The 23,698-nt window shown below is 36.0% G+C and overlaps 1 protein-coding gene across 1 annotated transcript; it reads left to right on the top strand.

The window, feature by feature from the left end:
• Window positions 1-22,667: 22,667 nt before the first annotated feature.
• LOC126024415 (costars family protein ABRACL) lies at window positions 22,668-23,361 on the top strand. Its single transcript, XM_049784833.1, has one exon. It carries the CDS (start codon window positions 22,765-22,767, stop codon window positions 23,008-23,010), a length of 246 nt encoding a protein of 81 aa, XP_049640790.1. The 5' UTR covers window positions 22,668-22,764; the 3' UTR covers window positions 23,011-23,361.
• Window positions 23,362-23,698: the final 337 nt, after the last annotated feature.

The raw sequence follows: 23,698 nt of genomic DNA, 5'->3' as shown, positions 1-23,698 counted from the left end.
TTCTTTTCTTTTCTTTTCTTTCTTTAGGTGCTCTGCCATGCTTTTTATCTCAAGACCATGGCTTTTATGCGGTGCTTATCTTTATTGTTGTAGTGCTCACTGGATATTTTATTTGACACTTCTTGGTGTCGTGTTGGATTGTTTCACCTTCTTTTTCCCCTTCGTCTCTCAAACCGATGATGAGAGCCTCTAGAAGGACTCCACCCATTTTCGGTGTATTTGATTTTTTCCCCAGTTTATCATTTTTCTCTTCTTCAAAGAAAACCACATAACTTGAACTATCTAGTCCCGCCTCCCAGTTAGAGGAGGAAACAAGGGAGGTACCAAGACCAAAACAGGTGTAGGACCCCTAAATAGTAAGCTAAGCTCAGAGGGGACCAGTATTCTAGCAGCCCCAGGGGTGAGGGAGGAGGATATGGGAGGTAGGATGGGAACGGAGGTGTAGGGAGGATAATTCGGTGATGGGAATCCCCCTGATATTATGTTAATATGTACCTAAAATATTATTGTCAACAGTATGTAAGTCACTATGATCAAAATAAAAATTATATAAAAAAAAAGAAATGCTCAACAGGGGCAGGAGAGATAGCACAGCGATTTCTGAGCACAGAGCCAGGAGTAATCCCTGAGCGTCGCTTGAGTGTGACTTAAAAAAAAAAAAAAGAAAGAAAGAAAGAAAGAAATAATCAACAAAATATCTCTCTTATGGGCAACTTCTTGAATACTGCCTACACCCATTCTGTGTGTACTTCTGAAAATCCATATAAAACCAGAATTTAATTCTCTCTCAAAACACTAAGAATTATTGTGTTTTTGTCAATATATATTTTGTGCAAAACATGGGACAGGGATCATACATGGAGATGTGTGCTACAATAACAGTGCAAGAATCAATTCTGTGTCTTGAACTGAAAATATTAGCATTATGTTGATGTGTGCATATATTGTGAGGCTAAAAGAGAATACTATAGTATTTATAAGAGATGGTGTGCTCTGGAAAGTGCCTAAGGGGAAGGCTAGTGTCAAGTATTTGAGCAGAGAACTGACAGTGGAAACTTCAATTCAGCAAATATTTGTCAAATCCTTTTCCATTTCTCTCCCTGCACTTGTAGGACATAGAGATGAGTCTATCACAGACTTTTTTTTCTCTGCTTGCTTATAAATCTTTAAAGAAGTATTTGACAAATAGGAAAATGGAAATAAAAGTATAGGTTAGCAGATGGACTATTATTTTTGTATGGGTGATTTAAAATGAGTTAAAGTTAACTCTATTTGAAAAATAACCTGCCTGGAACATTTTAACCTTAGTGTCATTGCTTTTCTAAATGAAAAGTTACAATTGCCGAGTATTTCTATAAAATTCTGTATTGAAACTTGGGGAAGACAATCATAACTAGGTCAGCTTGATCTGATAATTGACTTGATTTTCTCTCCTATGATCTCGTCTTTTTGAAATCTCATTTTATAAGTAGGAGACATTATGAGAAGTTCTCTTTTCCTTATATTACTTAAAGGACATTTTATTTACAAAGGGTGATAATTGAGAAGAAAGATTTTAGCAACATGATGGGTATGGAAGTCAAGACCTGTTTCTTCTGGTCATTTTGCTTCACTAAACATACCAGATGTCTTCAAATCCTATTTCTCAGAAAAGTCCTATTACTCACAATCATAGTGCTTGATTTATAAACCAAAAAAAATAAAATAAAAACGCAAAATGTTGAAATTAATTTAAATAAGACTTTTTTTTTTTGCTTTAAGGGCCACACCCTGTAATGCTCAGGGGTCACTTCTGACTATGTGCTCAGAAATCGCTCCTTGCTTGGGGGACCATATGGGATACTGGGGATAGAATTGAGGCCCTACCCGGGTCAGCTGCATGCAAGGCAAATATTCTACCACTATGCTATCGCTCTGGCCTCAAGATTAATATTTATTAATTAACTAAAGATTGAAGCAAGGCATGAAGAAAGTGCTATGGTACAAATACAAAAACGGTGTGATCCATGATAGGTACAGTGTAATGGATAAAAAATAAATAAAACTAGTTCTGAGTTATAGGTGTGGGCACATTTTGGAAAGCTTTAAATGTTAAGATAAATCTTGTAGTCTGCAGAAGAGTCATAGAGGTTTGAGAAGGGGGAAAATAACTGAATTGAAGTTTATGTTAACAAAATGAGTCTGGCTCGCTTATGTGAAATTATCTGAAATAAGGTAAAATAGTTAGACAACTAGTCATCTGTTAAAGGAGGTAAGGCAAAATCTAATAAAGTGGAGAAGCAATTAGATGATAATGGGCAAATTGGGGAAATTAGATTAATATCATGAAGACAGAATTCATTGTGACTTGGCTATATGACTTGGAATACATTGAGTGGCTTGATAAATGCAAAAAAATATGGCTGTGTGAATGAATATGACTTCAAGAATAGGTCTGGTTGATGAGGCACAGGAGAATGCTCTTATTGTAAAATAGATACTTAATAGAAATTAGTTGTTCCAGATGATGGATGGATAGCCTCTTGGAAGTACAGTTGCTTTAGGAGCTAATGTATATTATTCTCAGAGCCATGTTTTAGAATAATGAAGTTGGTAAGAGGAAGAGGATGAAGTCAAGGGGGTAAATGCTTTAAGTTGTAGTTGGTGGATCATTATTTTATTTTATTTTTTATTAATTTTTATTTTGACCAAAGTAGATTACAAATCATTCACAGTAATATTTTAGGTACATCATGACATTGAATCAGGGGCATTCCCACCACCAATGTTGTCCTCCCTCCACCCCTGTTCCCAGCATGCACCCCATATTTCCCCTCCTTTACCCCCTCCCGGCCCCCTTTGCTGCTAGTATAAGTGGACCCTTCTGTGTCTAGCTTGTTGTAGATTGGGTATCGATTCTGTTGTAGTTGGCTTTGGATTTGGTGTTTAAGTCTGATCTTTTTTTATTTCTACTCAATGTATATGCGGCTGTTTGGTCTTGGTGCCCTCCATTATTTCCCCCTCAATTTGTGAGGCAGAACAAGATGGTTCAAGTTATGTGATTCTGTTAGAAGGTAAGAAAAAAAATAAAGAAAAAAAGGGGGGGGGCAAAAATTCATAAAAGCAAAAAATTGGAGGAGTCCCTCTAGAGACTATAAAAATCAGTTTAAGAAAAGAAAGGGAAAAAGGAAGGAAAACATAGGCATTAGAAGCTACAAAAGGACCATTATAAAATAGCATAATACATAGGAAAATAGTGGGACAATATTAAATGAAGATGATATGGGATCACATAACTAAGTGGACTTGGTGCTCATTACACAAATGCTCACACACATTGAAATTTTAAGAACAATTTTCAGGGACATAATATCTACATAATTTAATACAGAAGTCAGATATCTCCAAGAAGAGCTGTTCTTACTGGTCCTTTAGGGAAGGTAGCTCAGGAAAGGAGGGGAGAATGCTATGGATTTTCACTGAGCACTCCCATTGTCAAAGGATAAAGACAAAAACGACACATATTGATAAAGAAATTTTAATAACGGGAAGGAAAGGATAACACTTTTCAGCTTACAGAACTTGAGTACAATTACCTGACATCAATTTTTTAAGAAAGAGAAGGAAATTTAATTGAATGCACAGTTAGACATCTATCAAAATGAATTTTCTTTAAAAAAAAAAAACCTCATATAACAATATCCCACTTCTCTCAGCATAATGATTTCTTACCAACAAAGGCTGTCAGTGTTTCCTAGAAGCAATATTGAAGTGACTTCTTGCTGGAAATTCAGCAAATGAACTTTTTCTGCTCCTAGAGTCTCTCTCCTCATTAGGCTAGTTTAGAAATGCGCCCGGGGCTCTGGGCCCTTCTTCTCTCTGACGGATGCTAAGAGTGGAGGAGCTAATGGACACTTTAACTGTTAGGGGGCTTTCTATTCAATCCCTTGCAGGTTGGCAGCTCATTCCAAGTCCTTTCAGAAAAGCTGCAATCATATGCACAAATATGATGTTTAAATGAGGGCTTGAAGGAAAAGAGTTTTGTGGATTGTTTTGTTTTTCTCATGACTAAAGGAGTTATTTGTTAAAAATTGGAAGTTTTGGGGTACAACGATAGGGACCTTACCTCGCATGCTTCTGACCCACGTTCGCTCTCTGGCATCCCAATTGGTCCCCTGAGCACTGCCAGGAGTGATTCCTGAATGCAGAGCCAGAAGTAACCACTGAGCATTGCTGGGTGTATCCCCCAAACCAAACAAATAAAAACAAGACAATAAAAAGTAAATTAAAAGAAGAAGTTTTGGATAGATAAAATCGCCAGTAGGGTGTTTACCTTGCAGGAGCCAACCCCGGAATGACCCAGGTTCTATCCCTGGCATCCTATAAGGCTCAAAGAGGACCAATTTATGAGTCAGGAGTAAGCCCTAAATGCTACGGGGTGTGGCCCCCAAACAAATAAACAAACAAAAAAGAAAATATTGAGAATGTAGAGAAAGTGCAGCTAGCAAAGTCTGATCAGAGATTAATTCCTTGTATTCCATATTGTTCCCTGAGCCTGCTAGGAGTGATCTGAGTGCAGAACCAGAAATAACCCCCGAACACATCCGGGTATGTCCCCCCAAAACAATACCAAATAGCAAGTGTTTGATGAAGATTTTAAAAAATAGATTCATTCAGGTGTCCCCCTCCATAAATTGTCTTTATAGCATTTTATCTTGCAAGGAGCAAACAATAAAATGAAACTGTTAATCCATTTCCAGCTTGACTGATAACAATCTTTTGTTATATAGGACTGTGTAATATAATGTAATACAACCTGATTATATCATATTAGAATAAAATTAAAATAAAATGTCTTAAAATATTTGAAATTTCCAAGTGAAGACAAGTTGATAAATTTTTTTTGAATTTGAAATGTTTCCCTGAAAATGTTTATTTCTGAGAAAAGGGGTACTTAGCCATTCTCCCCATTACCTCGATTTTCACTGGGTTCTCCTTTCCTCTGCTGTACCCTTCTTTCTTGCCATAATATCAGCAGCAATAAATTGGTCATAGATTGCTTTCTGATTCTCTGTCTCCTTTGATTTTCCATTGAGTGGGAAGATTTTTGGGTGTTATCTCATTTCTTTCACCTCTTATTTCTCCCCAACAAGCTTGCCACTGAAGTTCTAATTTTTCCGGTTCTGAAATGCATTCTGAATCGAGAGGTTGTGTTTGGTTTAGGGAGCACAGGCATGATGTTTCAGATGATTTGAATTCAATAATTCACAAGTGTCTAGACATTCAAATGAGGTCAGAGGGAAAAAAAAATCTATTCTTTGAAATTTATTTAGCAATTCCAGACATTGATTTGGAGAAAGTGTCTTCCATAGGCAACTGAAAGAGAAATTTGTTTTGGTTCTAAATATGAATCAAAGTGGCAAGGCCCAGACAGTATTAGCTTTCTAAATGTAAGCTCTTTTTGAAATCTATAAAGATGCTACCGTGAATTTGGCTGGTGCTGAAGCGTCAAGGCACAATTTATCCAAAATGACTGCATTGCTGGAAACCAAGAGCTGAATGTAAAGAAGCACTGCTTGCAGAGGCCTTTTGAGTTCAAAATTCAATTTTGATGAGGAGTTTTGCTCCGGAATGGAACCTCATGATTTCTTCAAGTCTATTAAGTCTTTTTCTTATTTCTTTGAAAATATGTGATGTATTTTCTATAATGGCCCTAGGATTTGATGGTCTAAGATGCAATTTATATATCTTCCAGAAGAGTCTCTGAACCAAGAGGTTCCGAGTCTGTGACAATCTAAGTGTGGCTCCTCTGGCAGTAGCCTGCTCATTGTTAACTTGGATGGCATGACCTAACATAATGTGACACGTACTAGAAGAAGTAATGTGACAAAGTGGATCAAGCAGGCAAAGCTGCACATGAGAAATATGTCATCTTACCTGAAACCCATCCTGCTGTAAGCAGATCTACTACCTCAAAGGGCACGTCACTTGTGTTCTTATCCGTCAAGTATTCTGATAACAACGGAGTCATGTACGAGCAACTTCTCTTAGAGACACAGAAGTAAGTGGTATTCAGGCAGTAACAAAGACAATCTGAGAACTACAGTGTTCCAGATTTCAGACAGTGGAAATCATTAGGCAGTAAACATCAAGAAGACTCATCTATTGACTATCCATCTAGGAAGCTGTGTGTGAGCTCTGCTCAGAGCACTCATGTATTTACAGAAGGAATGGTGGAATAGATGCTATTGAGGAAGTTTTGTTTGTCTTACTACGTCTTCAAAGCAGAGTTGTTCACAACTTTGGCCAACTTTGAATTTGTCTTCAATTAATAGTTTATGAAGGCAGAACATGATCAGTGTGGGTCCCATCAGGAATATATTTTTAAAAACACTTGGAATATCAGAGAAAAAGATAGAGAAACATGTCAACAAATTGTTTGGAAAGGTTAGAGGAAGCAACAGAAAAATGGAAGTAATAGCTAGTAATCAGAAAGGTAGAAGGAGTTGGATTCCTTTTCCTTCCAGGTCTAGAAAAGAAAAAGTATGAACAGGAATAATTCCTCGTTCCAACCAACTGATGCCATAGAAACTTAAAATTATATCTATCTGCCTGTGTTTTGTTATCTGAGTTCTATTACTGGAGCTCAAACACAAAATCCATATGAAATGGGAGCAAAAACTATTTACAGCTTTCCAACTCTTAGAATGAAAAAAAAGAAGAGAAGTAAGATGTAGTAGAATGGAATTTATGGCAAGAAGACAATGTCTAGATATTCTGCTTTTGTGATTGTAATAAGAAGTAAACAAAGCAAGGACAATCATATAATAGACAGTACTCTGCACTGTAGGTATCAGATTTTTTCTGGTATTGTCTCGAGCAACACTAATTCCTGATCCCTATTTTAATTAGTGGGATATTACAGATAAAATATTATCTCCGATGTGATATACTTAGTTGCAGTTCACATCAATTTCTGTAATATAGCTTAGACTTTAATCCTATTTACTGAAGGTTTTTGCAAATAATTTGAGCACTATGGTACTCAAAGCTTGGAGTGGATTTGAAATAATAGGTTAGATAGGATGTTTGGCTATTTATATTTACTCTCATCAATTGAACTACAATAAATATTTGATGTTTAAAATTAAAGATTGACCCTAATAATCATGATGGAAAGATACCTGTTTAATGTGTACTACAAGTCTAATAGAATACCACATTTTCATTTAACAAAGCAAAAAGTCTTTTATAAAAAGCTATAGAATTTTTTTTATTGTATTTTCTCAAAAATTATTTTCTGCAGCAAGCTTTTTAAGATGGCACAAAAATGCCTCATTATATTGATCATGACTGGGGAAATGAGGTGTTCCACTTAGCTGTTTTTCCTCATAAGTAAAGACTACCTTTTTAATTTACTTTTAATTATTGCAATATTTTAAGAGTAGCATTTATTGTTTTTCTGCATACAAAATTAATATCTGATTGAGGAGTTGGATCAAGCCTGCAAACTGAGGTCATTTTTCTACTTCTTTTCCCACTGAAAGTTAACCTAAATGGCAGAAATAATCTTAAGAAAGAATAATTTTGTATAATCACTAGGAAAAAAAGGTTTCAAAGAGTACACTCTTAGGAAATCATAAAAGAAATATATCGTTTGGGTATATTTTCAGAGGATTAGAGAACAGAAAATTGCCAAATAATAAGAATACCCTTTTCAGGCAAGTGTAAGAGAATATATAAAATTATTTATTACTTGCAAAATTGGAGACATCTATAGGACAATAAATCCTTTAAATGAGGATTACTTGGCAAGCCGGATACCTTCAGCTCTTCTAATTATATATTTTGTTTATTTTGTATATATGCTTTAACTGAGAAAGAAATTAACATTTATGGAGAGGGTTTTTTCTACTTCTAGACTAAATATTTTAAATTAAATATCTGTAAAATAAAAGTACTATAAATTCAGTTATATGCTTTAACATACTTTTATTTTTGTTCTTGGATCACAATCAGCAATGCCCATGGATCTGTTGTGAACTTGCACTCAGAAATCACTATTGGCACAGCTAAGGGAAACAGATGCGGTGTTGGAGATGGAACCCAGTTCCCAGTAGCATGTAAGGCAAGACACCATCCACTGTACTATCTTATCTCTATGGCCCCCATCATATTTTATTGTCTACATATTTTAGCCATTTGATTGGAAGAGATAAATATTGATAAATATTTTACAATGCATGGTTGAGTAAAAATTATTAATTTGACTAAAACTTTGCAACTTGTCTAACTTCTAAGATCTGAAGGATTAGGAGAGAAGCATACTTGCTTACTAAATTTCACTGATCTTGTATTCCTGCTGGAAACAATTCTTGCCATATGTCTTTTGTTTTGTTTATTGATTTGTTCTGTATATTTTTATAATTTGTGATTTACTGAGGAAGACTAAGGAATGTTTTCTTGACATAATTTTTCCAAATTGAGCCAGGGAGTTAGCTCAAAGGACTGACTATATCTTTATGTACATGTCTCTGAATTTGATACTAACACCATATGACTCTGTAGCAACAGGATCTATTCCTGATAGGCCTGAGCTCCACTATGCCCAAGCACTCAACTGACTCCTACTATAAGACTCAGACTAAACAGGCTCAATATGTTCAGAAGTAAATTCTGGTCCCTTATTACTGCTTTGGGGACACCCCAAAATGTACAAATTTTAAATCATTATGGTATATCACTACTACTTGTCATTTAATGGTTGACTATTATTTCAGCTATGAGCCATTGTTTTTACTTGGAATTGATATTCTGAATAAATAAACATGATGAGATGCAAGGCATCCTCTTAGGATATGAAAGGAAATATTTAGAAGGTAGAGGGTAGAGTATTCAAAAGTAAAATGTCCCTGGTATCTTAATCATTTATGTTCCTCAAGAGTAGGTTATAGGCATATTTAATTGATCACAAATCCACTGATTTCAGAATTAATTAAACCACAATAAAATTGAGTAAAAGAATATATAGTTTTGATACGAAAAAAGTATTTTCCCTAACTATGCCTGTATTTAGGATGAATATATTTCATCATAGAATCATTTAAATGTTTTACCAGTAATCTACATTGGGGAATCACTGAAATTTAGCATTTCTTGCCCATTTATACAGGATTTTTTTAATTGGTTTAATTGGATAAGGATACATAGTTATCATCTTCTAAAATACAAGATAGAGGCAACCAGAGTGAAAGTACAGTAATGGGGCACTTGTTTTGCATACCTAGGTTTGGTCCCAGACACCCTCTAAAGTCCCTTTAGCTCACGAGGAGTGATCATGAGTATGCAGCCAGGAGTAAGCACAGAATATCAACAGGTGTCACCTCAAAAAAGACACAGAAACAAAGGTAGAATTATCTTCATTGTGAAAAACAAAAACTTCATTCTTTACCTTAGGGCCATATCCCGTTTTCAAGGGATCTGTCCTTGATCAAACTGCAATGTGGTACAGAATTTAATTCAAGCTTATTTGTTGCTAAAGATTCAGCTTCTTTAATAACATAAAATAGCATAGCTAAAGAGTCATCATCTTTAGTAACATAAAATAACCCATATAAAGAGACATCCTCTTTCTCTTTTTAAAATTGTTTTTATAGGAGCATGCCTAGCGCAACAGCAATCATTTTTCCAGGAATAAATAAGTTACAACTTATACTGGATCCTGAAGGGTAGAAACAGGATGGGTAGCCAGAATTACAAATGTGGACATATTAAATAAGAACAGTTAGAGATCAGTTCAAGAAGGCAAGCACATCACATTCGGGAAGACATTACTTTTCTAAAATTGTGGTACCTTATGTAAAGCAGCAAAGCCAAATAAGGCAGCACTAGTGAAGAAATTGTTTTACAAGCACTTACACACTCAAATGAAAAAATTGCTCTAAAGTACAAGAGAAACAGCATATTCATGCTTCATAGGAGTTGACTGTCATTAAGTTGACTAATTTTTGTCATTTATCTATATGTGTTTTGTAGCTCAGGATGAAAGAAATTATAAAGTGATAATGTGGGACTAGTGAAATAGTACAAAGGATAGGGTGCTTGACTTGTACATGGTGGACCTAGATTGAATCACTGACACCAGATATGGTCCTCTAAGCTCTGTCCTGAATGATCCCTGAGCACAGAGCTATAGAGCACTTGGTATGGCTCACTAATCCAAAACTTTCAAGTTATGATAATTCAAGTTAGGATAATTCTATGATTGGGCATAAATTTTATGTATATTAATGGTAACATTTAAGGGAATTAATAAAGAAGGAGTTGACTACATTATGAAGTATTTTTGAGTGAGTTATGTACCCATATTATTATTATTATTATTACATTTTTTGAATAAATAAATATCTTTATTCAAGCACCTTGATTACAAACATGATTGTAGTTGGGTTTCATAAAAAGAACACATAAAAGTCATAAAAAGAACACCCACCTTCACCAGTGCAACATTCCCATCACCAGTGTCCTCAATCTCCCTCTTCCACCCCACCCCCTACTCATATTTGAGACAGGCATTCTAAGTCTTTTCCTTATTGACATCATCACCATGGTTGTCAGTGTAGTTATTTCTCTAATCGCACTCATTACTTTTTGTAGTGAGCTTTCACCCTGTGAGCCAGTCCTTCAGCTTTCATCTCTATTGTCTCTGGGCATTATTACAACACTGTCTTTTATATTTCTTAAAACCTAAAGATGAGTGAGACTATTCTGGGTCTATCTCTCTTCCTCAGCATAATAGATTCCATATATATCCATACATAGGACAGTTTCATGACTTCATCTCTTCTGATGGCTGCATAATATTTCATTGTGTATATGTACCACTGTTTCTTTAGCCATTTATCTGTTGAAGGGCATCTTGGTTGTTTCCAGAGTCTGGCTATTGTAAAAAGCACTGCAATGAATATTGATGTGAGGAAGGAATTTTTGAATTGTATTTTTGTGTTTCTAGGGTATATCCCTAGTAAGTGGTATAGCTGGATCATATGGAAGCACAATTTCCAGTTTTTTGAGGAATCTCCATATTGTTTTTATTATTACATGTTTTTTTTTGGTTTTTGGTTTTTGGGCCACACCCGGCGGTGCTCAGGGGTTACTCCTGGCTGTCTGCTCAGAAATAGCTCCTGGCAGGCACGGGGGACCATATGGGACACCAGGATTCGAACCAACCACCTTTGGTCCTGGATCGGCTGCTTGCAAGGCAAACGCCGCTGTGCTATCTCTCCGGGCCCTATTATTACATTTTTTAAGTAAAAGAAATATAGATACTTATTTTCAGAGTAAAATGGTCTTTAAATTTTTTATATACTTTAAATTCAGATTGGTTATAAGTTTCTCAGGGGATAATATTCAGTAGATAATTTATTATTAGACACAGTAGATTTTAGAGTAAGATAAGTAGAGGTGACATTTTATCCATCACAGGATAATTGATTACAAGGTAATTGATCAAATGTTAACTATACTTCATTCAGTTGAATTGAATGGGATCATCAAGTACAATGGTGGAAAAATTAGTTGAAGCAATGGAACCAAATGTAGATAAGATAGTTTAAGCATTACACAAATACTATAGATATGGTAAGGTAGTAAAAGGGTAAGGTAAGGTAGACCAGGTAATGAAAGCTTAATTTCTATTAAGCTGTGAATAAGGAGAGATAGATTGCTCATTCAGAAATTGCTTAATCAGAATTGCTCAGTTAAGCCATTCTGGACAACTGGTCAACCTGCTTTGCGTGCTGCTATAGCTCTTTAGAACTGAGCTTGGGTTCTATTGATGCATATCAAAATTGAAATTTTAATTTCAAGCCGCCAGTTGAGAATTACATAAATATGTATATTATATATATTATATATATTTATATATATCTTGTCTAAAAATGAACACTAACTAAAACTTATTTTTGTAGTTACTGTTTATGTTATTGAGATAACTATAATAGGTTATTGTTTTTGGTGGTGGTGGTAATGTGGTGTGTGTGTGTGTGTGTGTGTGTGTGTGTGTCCTTGGTTTTCATTAGGCTATTGTTTTGTATTTGAGGATGGATTATGTTCATTGGTTTTACTCACTTTACCAAAAGAGTTATTTTAAATCATATCACTGCAGAGCAGACCAACTAGAAAAAAATAATGGTTTTTATATTTGAAAGTGTTTGTTTTTTTGGTTTCTGTTTACTGTTTCTTTTTTTTTTTATTAATTTGGTGGATAATGTGTTAACAAAATCCCCTTCAGGCTTTTTTTGTTAGTAGTTTAATATTCTTTGTCCAGATTCTGGATTTCTTATAATAAATGACATGCATATTTAAAAAAAGGAATTGTGAAATATGCTATTGGTTTATATATTTTATGAGTATACTCAAAATAAAAATGAAAATGCCTGGGGCCAGAGCAATGGTACAGCAGTAGGGCGTTTGTTTGCCTTGCATGCTGCTGACCCAGGAAGGACTGATGTTCTATCCTGGTGTCCCATATGGCCCCCCAAGCCAGGAGCGATTTCTGAGTACATAGCCAGGAGTAACCTCTGAGAGTCACTGGGTGTGGCCCAAAATAAAAAGAAAAGAAAATGTCTTTACATAGTTGTACTTATTTGCAGTTTATAGGTCTGGTCACTTTGACAAATATTCAACTATCACTTAAATGAACACAGTGTAGAATTTAATCTTGAAATATTAGTGTTTTTCTGTGGTTGATAAAATAAAACATGTTAGGGGACCAAAGAGATAGCACAACGGTGAGATTTTGCCTTGCATGCAGACTATTCAAGTTGGATCTCCAACATCCCATATGGTCCCCCAACACTGCCCGAAGTAACACCTGAGTTCATCTAGGTGTGGCCTAAAGCCAACCAAACAAAAATTGATTGGGGCCAAGAGATAGCACAGTGGGTAGGGCATTTGCCTTGCATGCTGTCAACCCAGGTTCAATCCCTTCCAGGAGTGATTTCTGAGTGCAGAGTCAGTAGTAACCTCTGAGCACCACCAGCTGTGGCCTAAAAACCAAACAATAGAAAAAGACAGTCCAAAAAGTCCATGTCCTAATGCCAATAAAAAATATCACTCTGGACAGAATCTGGGTGCTGAAAGGGGGTTAAAGTGTTATTCATGATACACCTTCAGTAGCAGCATTGAAAAACACAGTGCCCAAAAGAGAAAAAAATGAGAGAGAAAGAGAGAGAGAGGCAGAGAGAGAAAGAGAGAGAGAGAGAGAGAGAGAGAAGAGTATGAAAGAGAGAGAAAGGAAAATGTCTACCATAGAGGCAGAAGTGGGGATTGGGTGAAGGTGAAAGAAAACAAGTAAAATTAGTGGTAGGAAATTTGAACTTTTGAAAGGATGTATGTTGGAGTTATATGACTGACTCAATCATGAACAACTTCTTAATTGTGTCTCATGATGATTCAATTAAAATATTAAAAAAGAAACTATAATTAGCTATCTAGAAACTCTAGATAATGAAAATGAAAGTTACTTAGAGAGGGAGGGACTTCAGAGCATAAAAACCGGCTAACCTTTGCAAAAGCTGGCTCCCTGTGTGTGACACCAGGCGGGGAAAATCCGCAAAAGTACACCGGCCCAGTGGGGCTCAGCTGTGAAAGACTGTGAGTGTGACCTGTCTATGTCTGTCTACTGTCCTCTTGCGTGAAACTCTTGCGAGTGGGGCAAAAAGAGGCTCAGAGGAGCACGGCCACTCCGCTTCGCTACGCGGCCGTGCACTCTTTCTAAGGAAAGAACTCCATTGCAACAAGAAGGAAAAATCACACTAAGAACGGCGCTATATCACAGAAGCAAACATTTCTCTCTGGACTGTCTTCTCTGTTGCATGCTCGGGCCTAAGATTTGTCCCAGTGTGAGGCTTCATCCACGGAGGACTCCCCTCCCTTAGAGGCAAGTCAGCCCATCCAGAAAGGGAGGAGCCAGAGGAGTGTGCTGCCTACATCATATAGACAATGAATACCACTACAACACGTAGAAAAACCCACAATACAAGTGTGACAATGGGGAAACAACGCAGGCCAGCATCAGACATAGAGAATGAAGATGACAATTCTGAGGACCAGATAATGACTGAACAACTAATCAACCTCTCAGATAAGGACTTTAGACTAGCAATATGGAAGGTGCTCAACAGACTCCAAGAAACCATGGATCGAGTTGAACAGAACACTAATAAGAACCAAGAAAATATGAAGGCAGAAATGACAAAACTCCAAACTGAAATAACATGTCAACTAACAGGACTGAAAAAGTCAGTAAACGAAGTGAATGACAAAATGGATAAGCTCTGGGACAGGGTATCAGAAGCTGAGAATAGACTTGGTGCTGTGGAAGATGAGATACATAACAATTCCATACAGCAGGAGAGATTGGACAAAAAACTTAAAGCAAATGAGCAGACAATGGAAAAATTAGTCAAAGAATGGGAACAGACGAAAATAGAAGTCTATGATAAGATCAACAGAAACAACTTAAGAATCATTGGAGTCCCAGAGACCCAGGAAGAAAATTTCCAGGAAGAATCAATGGTCAAGAACATCATTAAAGAGAAACTTCCAGAGCTAAAGAATATATGTGATCAAATCCTGCATGCCCGAAGAGTACCAACCAAAAGAGACCCCAGAAAAACCACCCCAAGACACATCCTAGTCACAATGACAAATCCCACAGATAGAGACAGAATTCTGAAAACAGCAAGATCAAAAGGGGAAATCATGTTCAAGCAAGCTTCCCTGAGATTTACAGCAGACCTGTCACCAGAAACGCTCAATGCCAGAAAGCAGTGGTGGGATATTGTGACAAGACTGAATGAAATGAATGCTTCACCCAGAATACTATACCCAGCAAAACTCACTTTCCGGTTTGATGGAAGAATACATGGTTTCACAGACAAAAAACAGCTCAGAAACTTCACAGACACAAAACCAGTCTTAAGAGAAAAACTGAAAGACCTAATCTAAGACAAGACTACCCAAAAGACACACCAAATTTTGAAATAAAGATGGCGTTAAATCCCAGGACAATTCTTTCTCTCAACGTCAATGGACTAAATGCACCAGTTAAGAGACACAGAGTGGCTAAATGGATCAAAAAACTCAATCCAACCTTCTGCTGCCTACAAGAAACGCACCTGAATAGTCAGAACAAACATAGACTCAAAATAAAAGGCTGGAGAAAAGTTATCCAAGCAAACAACACCCATAAAAAAGCTGGAGTGGCCATACTAATATCAGATAATGCAAACTTTATACTCAGGAAGGTTGTAAGGGACAAAGACGGACATTTTATATTAATCAAGGGGTACGTAGAGCAGGAAGAATTCACTCTCCTAAACATATATGCACCGAATGAGGGGCCAGCAAAATATTTAATACAACTGTTGACAAATCTGAAAAATAATATCAACAACAACACAATAATTGTGGGGGACCTTAACACGGCTTTGTCAACACTGGACAGGTCAACCAGACTGAAACCCAACAAGAATATACTAGACCTGAGGAGAGAAATGGAAGAAAGAGGCCTAGTGGATATATATAGGACACTCCATCCCCAGAAACCTGGATACACATTCTTCTCCAATGTACATGGGACATTCTCCAGGATAGACTACATGCTGGCACATAAAACATACCTCCATAAGATCAAGAGGATAGAAATTTTGCAGACTACCTTCGCTGACCACAAGGCTCTGAAATTATTTGTGAACTCCAAAGGGACTCAGAAGAAACACTTTAACACCTGGAAGTTAAACAGCCTCATGCTCAATAACCAGTGGGTCCGAGATGAAATCAAGGAGGAAATAAAAAGGTTCCTGGAAACAAATGACAATAAAGACACAAACTCTCAGAACCTATGGGACACAGCAAAAGCAGTACTGAGAGGAAAATTTATAGCTTTGCAAGCACACATCAGGAAGGAAGAAGGAGCTTACCTGAGTAGCTTAATGACACAGCTAATAGAACTAGAAAATTTTCAACAAAAGGACCCAAGAATAGGAAGACAGAAGGAAATAACAAAGCTGAGAGCAGAAATCAACGAAGTGGAAACTCAAAAAACAATCCGAAAGATCAACGAAAGCAGAAGTTGGTTCTTTGAAAAAATAAACAAGATTGATAGACCACTGGCAAACCTAACAAAGAAAGAGAGAGAGAGAAACTTGATAACTCGTATCAGGAATGAAAAAGGAGAGATCACTACTGATATGACAGAGATTCAAAGGGTAATCAGAAACTACTTTGAAAAACTCTACGCCACTAAAAATGAGAACCTGGAAGAAATGGATAAATTCTTGGACTCTTATAATCTTCCACGGTTGAAGGAAGAGGATGTAGCATATCTAAACACCCCCATCACCATTGATGAAATTAAAACAGTAATCAAATGTCTGCCGAAAAACAAAAGCCCAGGTCCAGATGGATTCACTAATGAATTCTATCAAACTTTCCAAGAGGAACTACTGCCAATCTTGGCAAGACTCTTTCATGAAATTGAACAAACAGAAACACTTCCAAATAGCTTTTATGAAGCCAACATCACCTTGATACCTAAACCAGACAGAGATGCTACCAAAAAAGAAAATTACAGACCAATATCACTGATGAATGCAGATGCAAAGATCCTCAACAAAATCCTGGCAAATAGGATTCAATGCCTCGTTAAGAAGATCATCCACTACGATCAAGTAGGTTTCATCCCAGGAATGCAAGGCTGGTTTAACATCCGTAAATCTATCAACATAATACACAACATCAATAACAAGAAAAATAAAAACCACATGATCATATCAATAGATGCAGAGAAAGCATTTGATAAGGTCCAACACCCATTCTTGATCAAAACTCTCAGCAAGATGGGAATGGAGGGAACCTTTCTCAATATAGTGAAGGCCATCTACCACAAGCCAGTGGCAAATATTATCCTCAATGGAGAAAAACTGAAAGCCTTTGCTCTAAATTCTGGCACAAGACAAGGCTGTCCTCTCTCACCACTCCTATTCAACATAGCACTGGAAGTACTTGCTATAGCGATTAGGCAAGAAAAGGATATCAAGGGAATCCAGATAGGAAAGGAAGAAGTCAAGCTCTCACTGTTTGCAGATGACATGATACTCTACTTAGAAAACCCTAAAGACTCTATCAAAAAGCTTCTAGAAACAATAGACTCATATAGCAAGGTGGCAGGCTACAAAATTAACACACAAAAATCAATGGCCTTTCTATATACCAATAGTAATAAGGATGAAATGGACATTAAGAAAACAACCCCATTCACAATAGTACCACACAAACTCAAATATCTTGGAATCAACTTGACTAAATATGTGAAGGACCTATACAAAGAAAACTATAAAACTCTGCTCCAAGAAATAAGAGAGGACACACGGAAATGGAAACACATACCCTGCTCATGGATTGGCAGGATTAACATCATCAAAATGTCAATACTCCCCAAGGCATTATACAGATTTAATGCCATCCCTCTAAAGATACCCATGACATTCTTCAAAGAAGTGGATCAGACACTTTTGAAATTCATTTGGAACAATAAACACCCTCGAATAGCTAAAGCAATCATTGGGAAAAAGAATATGGGAGGAATTACTTTTCCCAACTTTAAACTGTACTACAAAGCAACAGTTATCAAAACAGCATGGTATTGGAATAAGGATAGGTCCTCAGATCAGTGGAATAGGCTTGAATACTCAGAAAATGTTCCCCAGAGATACAACCATCTAATTTTTGATAAAGGAGCAGGAAATCCTAAATGGAGCAGGGAAAGCCTCTTCAACAAGTGGTGTTGGCACAATTGGATAGCCACTTGCAAAAAATTAAACTTAGACCTCCAGCTAACATCATGTACAAAGGTAAAATCCAAATGGATTAAAGACCTCGATATCAGCCCCAAAACCATAAGATATATAGAACAGCACATAGGCAAAACACTCCAGGACATTACAGGCATCTTCAAGGAGGAAACTGCACTCTCCAAGCAAGTGAAAGCAGAGATTAACAGATGGGAATATATTAAGCTGAGAAGCTTCTGCACCTCAAAGGAAATAGTTCCCAGGATACAAGAGCCACCCACTGAGTGGGAGAAACTATTCACCCAATACCCATCAGATAAGGGGCTAATCTCCAAAATATACAAGGCACTGACAGAAATTTACAAGAAAAAAACATCTAACCCCATCAAAAAATGGGGAGAAGAAATGAACAGACACTTTGACAAAGAAGAAATACGCATGACCAAAAGACACATGAAAAAATGTTCCACATCACTAATCATCAGGGAGATGCAAATCAAAACAACGATGAGATACCACCTCACACCCCAGAGAATGGCACACATCACAAAGAATGAGAATAAACAGTGTTGGCGGGGATGTGGAGAGAAAGGAACTCTTATCCACTGCTGGTGGGAATGCTGTCTAGTTCAACCTTTATGGAAAGCGATATGGAGATTCCTCCAAAAACTGGAAATCGAGCTCCCATACGATCCAGCTATACCACTCCTAGGAATATACCCTAGGAACACAAAAATACAATACAAAAACCCCTTCCTTACACCTATATTCATTGCAGCTCTATTTACCATAGCAAGACTCTGGAAACAACCAAGATGCCCTTCAACAGACGAATGGCTAAAGAAACTGTGGTACATATACACAATGGAATATTATGCAGCTGTCAGGAGAGATGAAGTCATGAAATTTTCCTATACATGGATGTACATGGAATCTATTATGCTGAGTGAAATAAGTCAGAGAGAGAGAGAGAAAAACGCAGAATGGTCTCACTCATCTATGGGTTTTAAGAAAAATGAAAGACACCCTTGTAATAATAATTTTCAGACACAAAAGAGAAAAGAGCTGGAAGTTCCAGCTCACCTCAGGAAGCTCACCACAAAGAGTGATGAGTTTAGTTAGAGAAATAACTACATTTTGAACTGTCCTAATATTGAGAATGTATGAGGGAAATGTAGAGCCTGTTTAGGGTACAGGCGGGGGTTGGAGGGGGAGGAGGGAGATTTGGGACTTGGGTGATGGGAATGTTGCACTGGTGATGGGTGGTGTTCCTTTTATGACTGAAACCCAAACACAATCATGTATGTAATCAAGGTGTTTAAATAAAAAAAAAGAAAGTTACTTAGAATAATTTAGTATCCGGAGAGAGAATATAATTTACTTTTTGCCTCCGACATCCCCATTTTAGTGACATTGAATGTTGATACATTAATGAACCTGTAAATCCTTCTTTTACAGGAGTACAAGCAATATGAATTCAGAGACTGTGTCTGCCTTTTTGTACAAGAACAGAAAGCTTAAGGGTTTGGCATAATGGTTGGCATAAGGGTTCTTTAACCTCTGTCCGAAAACAGGATATGACATAAACAGACACACACACACACACACACACACACACACACAATAATAATGTTGTACTTTAAAACAGATTTTAAAGTGAATCAGGGGATAGAAATAAGAATAACTTGAGTAGATGAAAAGAAACCTGTTCAAATGTGACTACGACTTACAACTGCATCACCTTCTCTCTTTTTTTAATTGTATTTACTCATCTAGAAATTGATCCTCCTATTTCATCTATATATATTGACAATTTTAAAAAGTAGTCAAGTATTCAGGAGTTATTCTCTTTGAAAACCTCTACGTTGTGTCTCTCAACATAGTGTCCTTGATTTATTCCTTCAACATCACAGCAGCAACTGAGTTGCCTTAAAAATATAATAAAAGATTCTGTTAGATTCCTTTGAAAGATAGAAAAATGCAATTTTCTTCACTTTCTCAAAACGATATAGCTTTTGAAAATATTAGACTTTTGACCAACTTCTGAATTCAGACCTAAAGAGTTACTTTTCAATTACTTTGCACATGAACATAATGTGATTTGATATTGTCACCTGCTTCGGATAAATGGGAAGTTATTTGCAGTTAGCCTGAGAGATTCTGAAGGACTCTTTTTGGGGAGTTGATCAGGTTTTGATAGACTTTGAAGTCCTTGGGGCCCCTGAAACTACAAAAGTACGTGAAATTATTTGAGAAGAAGATGAAAAAAAAAAAGCGTTCTGATTAAACTGAGACTATTTTCTGACTTTCTGAGCTTTCAGAAAACTTTAAAAACTCGTGTCTACTTTACAAGTCTCTTTCTAAAACATTCTCCACTTTTATTTTATTTTAGAGTGAAAGTGTACAACAGTACTATAGGAAGAAATCTGTGGACTCTTTAGAGGCTGAAGGAAAGTGATGTAAATCTCAGGCAGGCATTTTATTTTAGTCACTTTATGGTGTGAGATTGTACCCCTTCAAAATGAGTCAAAAAGTCCTCTGAAGTCCTTCATGAGAAATTAATATTTTTCCACAAATTAAAAGACAGAATTTATAGATCACAATACACTTTTAAGGACTGTTGCTCTTTAAAAATTAGTGTAAAATGTATATAATTGCAGAGTTAAATTTAAGTAACTAAATTTATCTTTTTGAATTGAGAACAGGCTTCATAAAACAAAAAGTAGAGAGCACATATTAAAATTCTTTGAAATAGTCATGTTAAGAGATTATATAATATGCTACATATTATTGATTATATAATTTGTTATAGAATTTTATATAGAAAAACATTGATGGTTTTCATGGGATTGAGAAAAAAATGCAGCAAGTGCATGACTATCCAACTTAATCTGTTCAAGTCTCTAAAGGAAGGACAGTGATCCTGTAGCAGTAGAATTAATGTGAAAATAATAATTCAAGAGTAGAAGCTGCAAAAGTATGACAAGGTCTCACAAACAATGTATAGATGCAGGGAGAATCATTTCATCAATATGCTTATAATGAAAGACTTTGTCTTGTCAATGCTCAGACCTAATGGCTATACACTTGGAGTTTATTCTGTGTTCTTGAGCCTCATGATAAAAATAATAACTTAGCTCTGTAACACTTATTTCTAACAACTATTTCATTACTTAGTCACACAGGGGTTTCAAACTCGCGGCCCGTGGGCCATTTGCGGCCCTCCGTACAACATTTTGTGGCCCTGCCCTAGAAGAATCTTTTTTTGTTTTGTTTTGTTTTAGTTGTTTTGGTCACACCCCACAATGTTCAAGGCTTACTACTGACTTTGCACTCAAAGATCATCCTGACTTTGCCTCTTGCGGCCCCCAGGTAAATTGAGTTTGAGACCCTTGCCAGGTACTTTGGACTTGTAAATATATTTAAATCTTAGAACAATTTGATGAAGTTATTGCTGTTGCCTCTGCTACAGAAATGAGTAAATTGAGAAGAATAAAATGAGATAACTTTTTTTTTTTGGTTGGTTATTTAAGGGCTGCACCAAGCTATGCTCAGGATTTACTTCTATTTTTTATGTTTAGGTTTTGTGCCTGGAGGAGCTGAAGAGACCAGATCAGTACCAAAGAACAAATCACGATAGGCTGCTTGCTAGGTGAGTATCTTAAACCCTATGCTATCTTTCTGGCCCCGAAATTAAAAATATTACTCAAGAATACACAGGAAATGAAAGATATCATTGGAAAACAGATGTGGGCATGTAGACTCCAGAGCCAGCTAAATCACTCTGCAAGGCTTTCTGTTTGCTTAATATCGGTATGTCGTATATCTTTAAATAACAAAATATTTTCAATGAAGTAACATTTAAAGTCTCATAATATTATTTGGTAGGAATTTAACAAAAAGTGTTTACTCTGTTTTCCCTTTGGTAAACAGATAGTTTGTTTTCCATTTTTGAAAAATGGCATGATAAACAAAGCAGCATGAATTTTTATCTTTGTAAATACACCCTTTAGAAAAAAATTGTTCCTCGCAGTGAAATGACTGGATCAAAGGATATGCATATTTTTTTAAAGATTTTGACACATTCTATCCTAAATCACTCTCAGGTCTTTCCAATTTGCATTGTATCATCAGACACCAAGATGATCATGTCAGTAAACCCTGAAAATAAATTATTTTTTCTTTTTCATTGACAATTGGGTAATCTTAGTATAATTCCCAGAGCTTCCATTTTTTATTGTTAACCAAAAAATCTTGGTTAACTATAATGATTTTCATAAATTTAATGTAAATTTATTTTATCTCTTGTGATTTTGCAACTCATTGTTTAATTTATGTATATGGTTTGATATTGACACTCCTGTTGTCCTACATATGGAAATATTTTTCTCATGGATTTTATAGAGCTAAACATAAAGAAGAATTTTAATTTGATATAAAATATATGTTTTCTTTAGCTTTTGGCATTTTGTTTGATAATTTGAAAAGTATGTCTGACTATTCATATAGTTGTTCTTTGTGGTTTTAATTAAAAACTTATCTGTGATTTACTTTGATGAAAAACCTGATCTTTTATCAAATTTTGCAAGTTAATCTAATAATATTTCAGCCACTATTTGTCATTGTGATCATGATTTTACACATACTATTAATTTTTATTAGTATACTCTTAATGTATCAATATATTGAATAATGTTTAATTATAGAAATCCTTAATTTATGTGCTAGCATCAGTTATTTTTCTTGAGATATTCATCCTCATGGTGCTTTTAGATTTGTTGTTAGACACTAACTTGCTTTTAATTATAAAAATAATATAATATGCTTCCTCCACCTCTTCCTCCCCAGGCGTGGAAGCGGAGACGCGGACCCCGCGCGCTTTGCACCCCTTTCTTTCCCGTCGCTCCGGGCCCGCAGGCGGAGAGCCATGAACGTGGATCACGAAGTTCAACTCTTAGTGGAGGAAATACATCGTTTGGGTTCAAAAAATGCAGATGGGAAGTTAAGTGTGAAGTTTGGGGTTCTCTTCCGAGATGACAAATGTGCCAACCTTTTTGAAGCCCTGGTGGGAACTCTCAAAGCTGCGAAAAAAAGGAAGATTGTGACCTACACAGGAGAGCTGCTTTTACAAGGAGTTCACGATGATGTTGACATTGTATTGCTACAAGAATAATGTGTTTTGCATATCTTTGTTTAATGCTATGCTCTGTTTTTGGTAAACTGGAATATTACATTGGAGCAGATTTACTGTATTTTTACAGGACTTTAAAAAAAGGAGACTCATGTTTTGGAAGTCAGTCCTTTTTATATCTTCAAATGTATGTACTGCACTGTAAAATAAGATCTATTATTTTTCTCAGGAATCTGGTTGGAAAATTGAGGCCATGAGGTGGTTGTTTTGGTGGGATGAGGAATTCTTTGTTTCTTAGATCATTTCTACAGATATTTGACATTCTGTGAAAACAAGTAAAACTGCAAACCAAGTTCCCCTTCGGAATATTACATGTTTATATAATAAAACATAGTGTCCTAGATTTTAAAATTTAAAAAAATAATAATAATATAATATTATTGCAAAGCAAAACCAACACAAATTAGAAAATTAGACAAGTGGCAATTCCTGTAGGAATTTAGGTTAGTACTTCTGTTTTACTATTTAAAAGGCAATGTCCAAGATACTCTACATTTTTATTAACTTGATTTTATATTTAATTACACAGAATTAATTGTTCTCTATATAAATATAGCTATATGCAATATCAAGCTTAAGGCTAGAGGTATGTCAGCAAAAAAAAAATGCATTTCACTATATTTAACCAATCACAGATTTTACTTATACAGTCATTATCAATGAAGAGTTG

Source organism: Suncus etruscus, chromosome 12 (genome assembly GCF_024139225.1).
Source record: "Suncus etruscus isolate mSunEtr1 chromosome 12, mSunEtr1.pri.cur, whole genome shotgun sequence".
Taxonomy (NCBI): Eukaryota; Metazoa; Chordata; class Mammalia; order Eulipotyphla; family Soricidae; genus Suncus; species Suncus etruscus.
The sequence above is the reverse complement of the archived record's forward strand: the minus strand, read 5'-3'. Positions and strand labels throughout refer to the sequence as shown.

Bases quoted from the DNA above. Each gene is read 5' to 3' on its own strand.
- LOC126024415 (XM_049784833.1), top strand. From the start codon at position 22,765: ATGAACGTGGATCACGAAGTTCAACTCTTAGTGGAGGAAATACATCGT.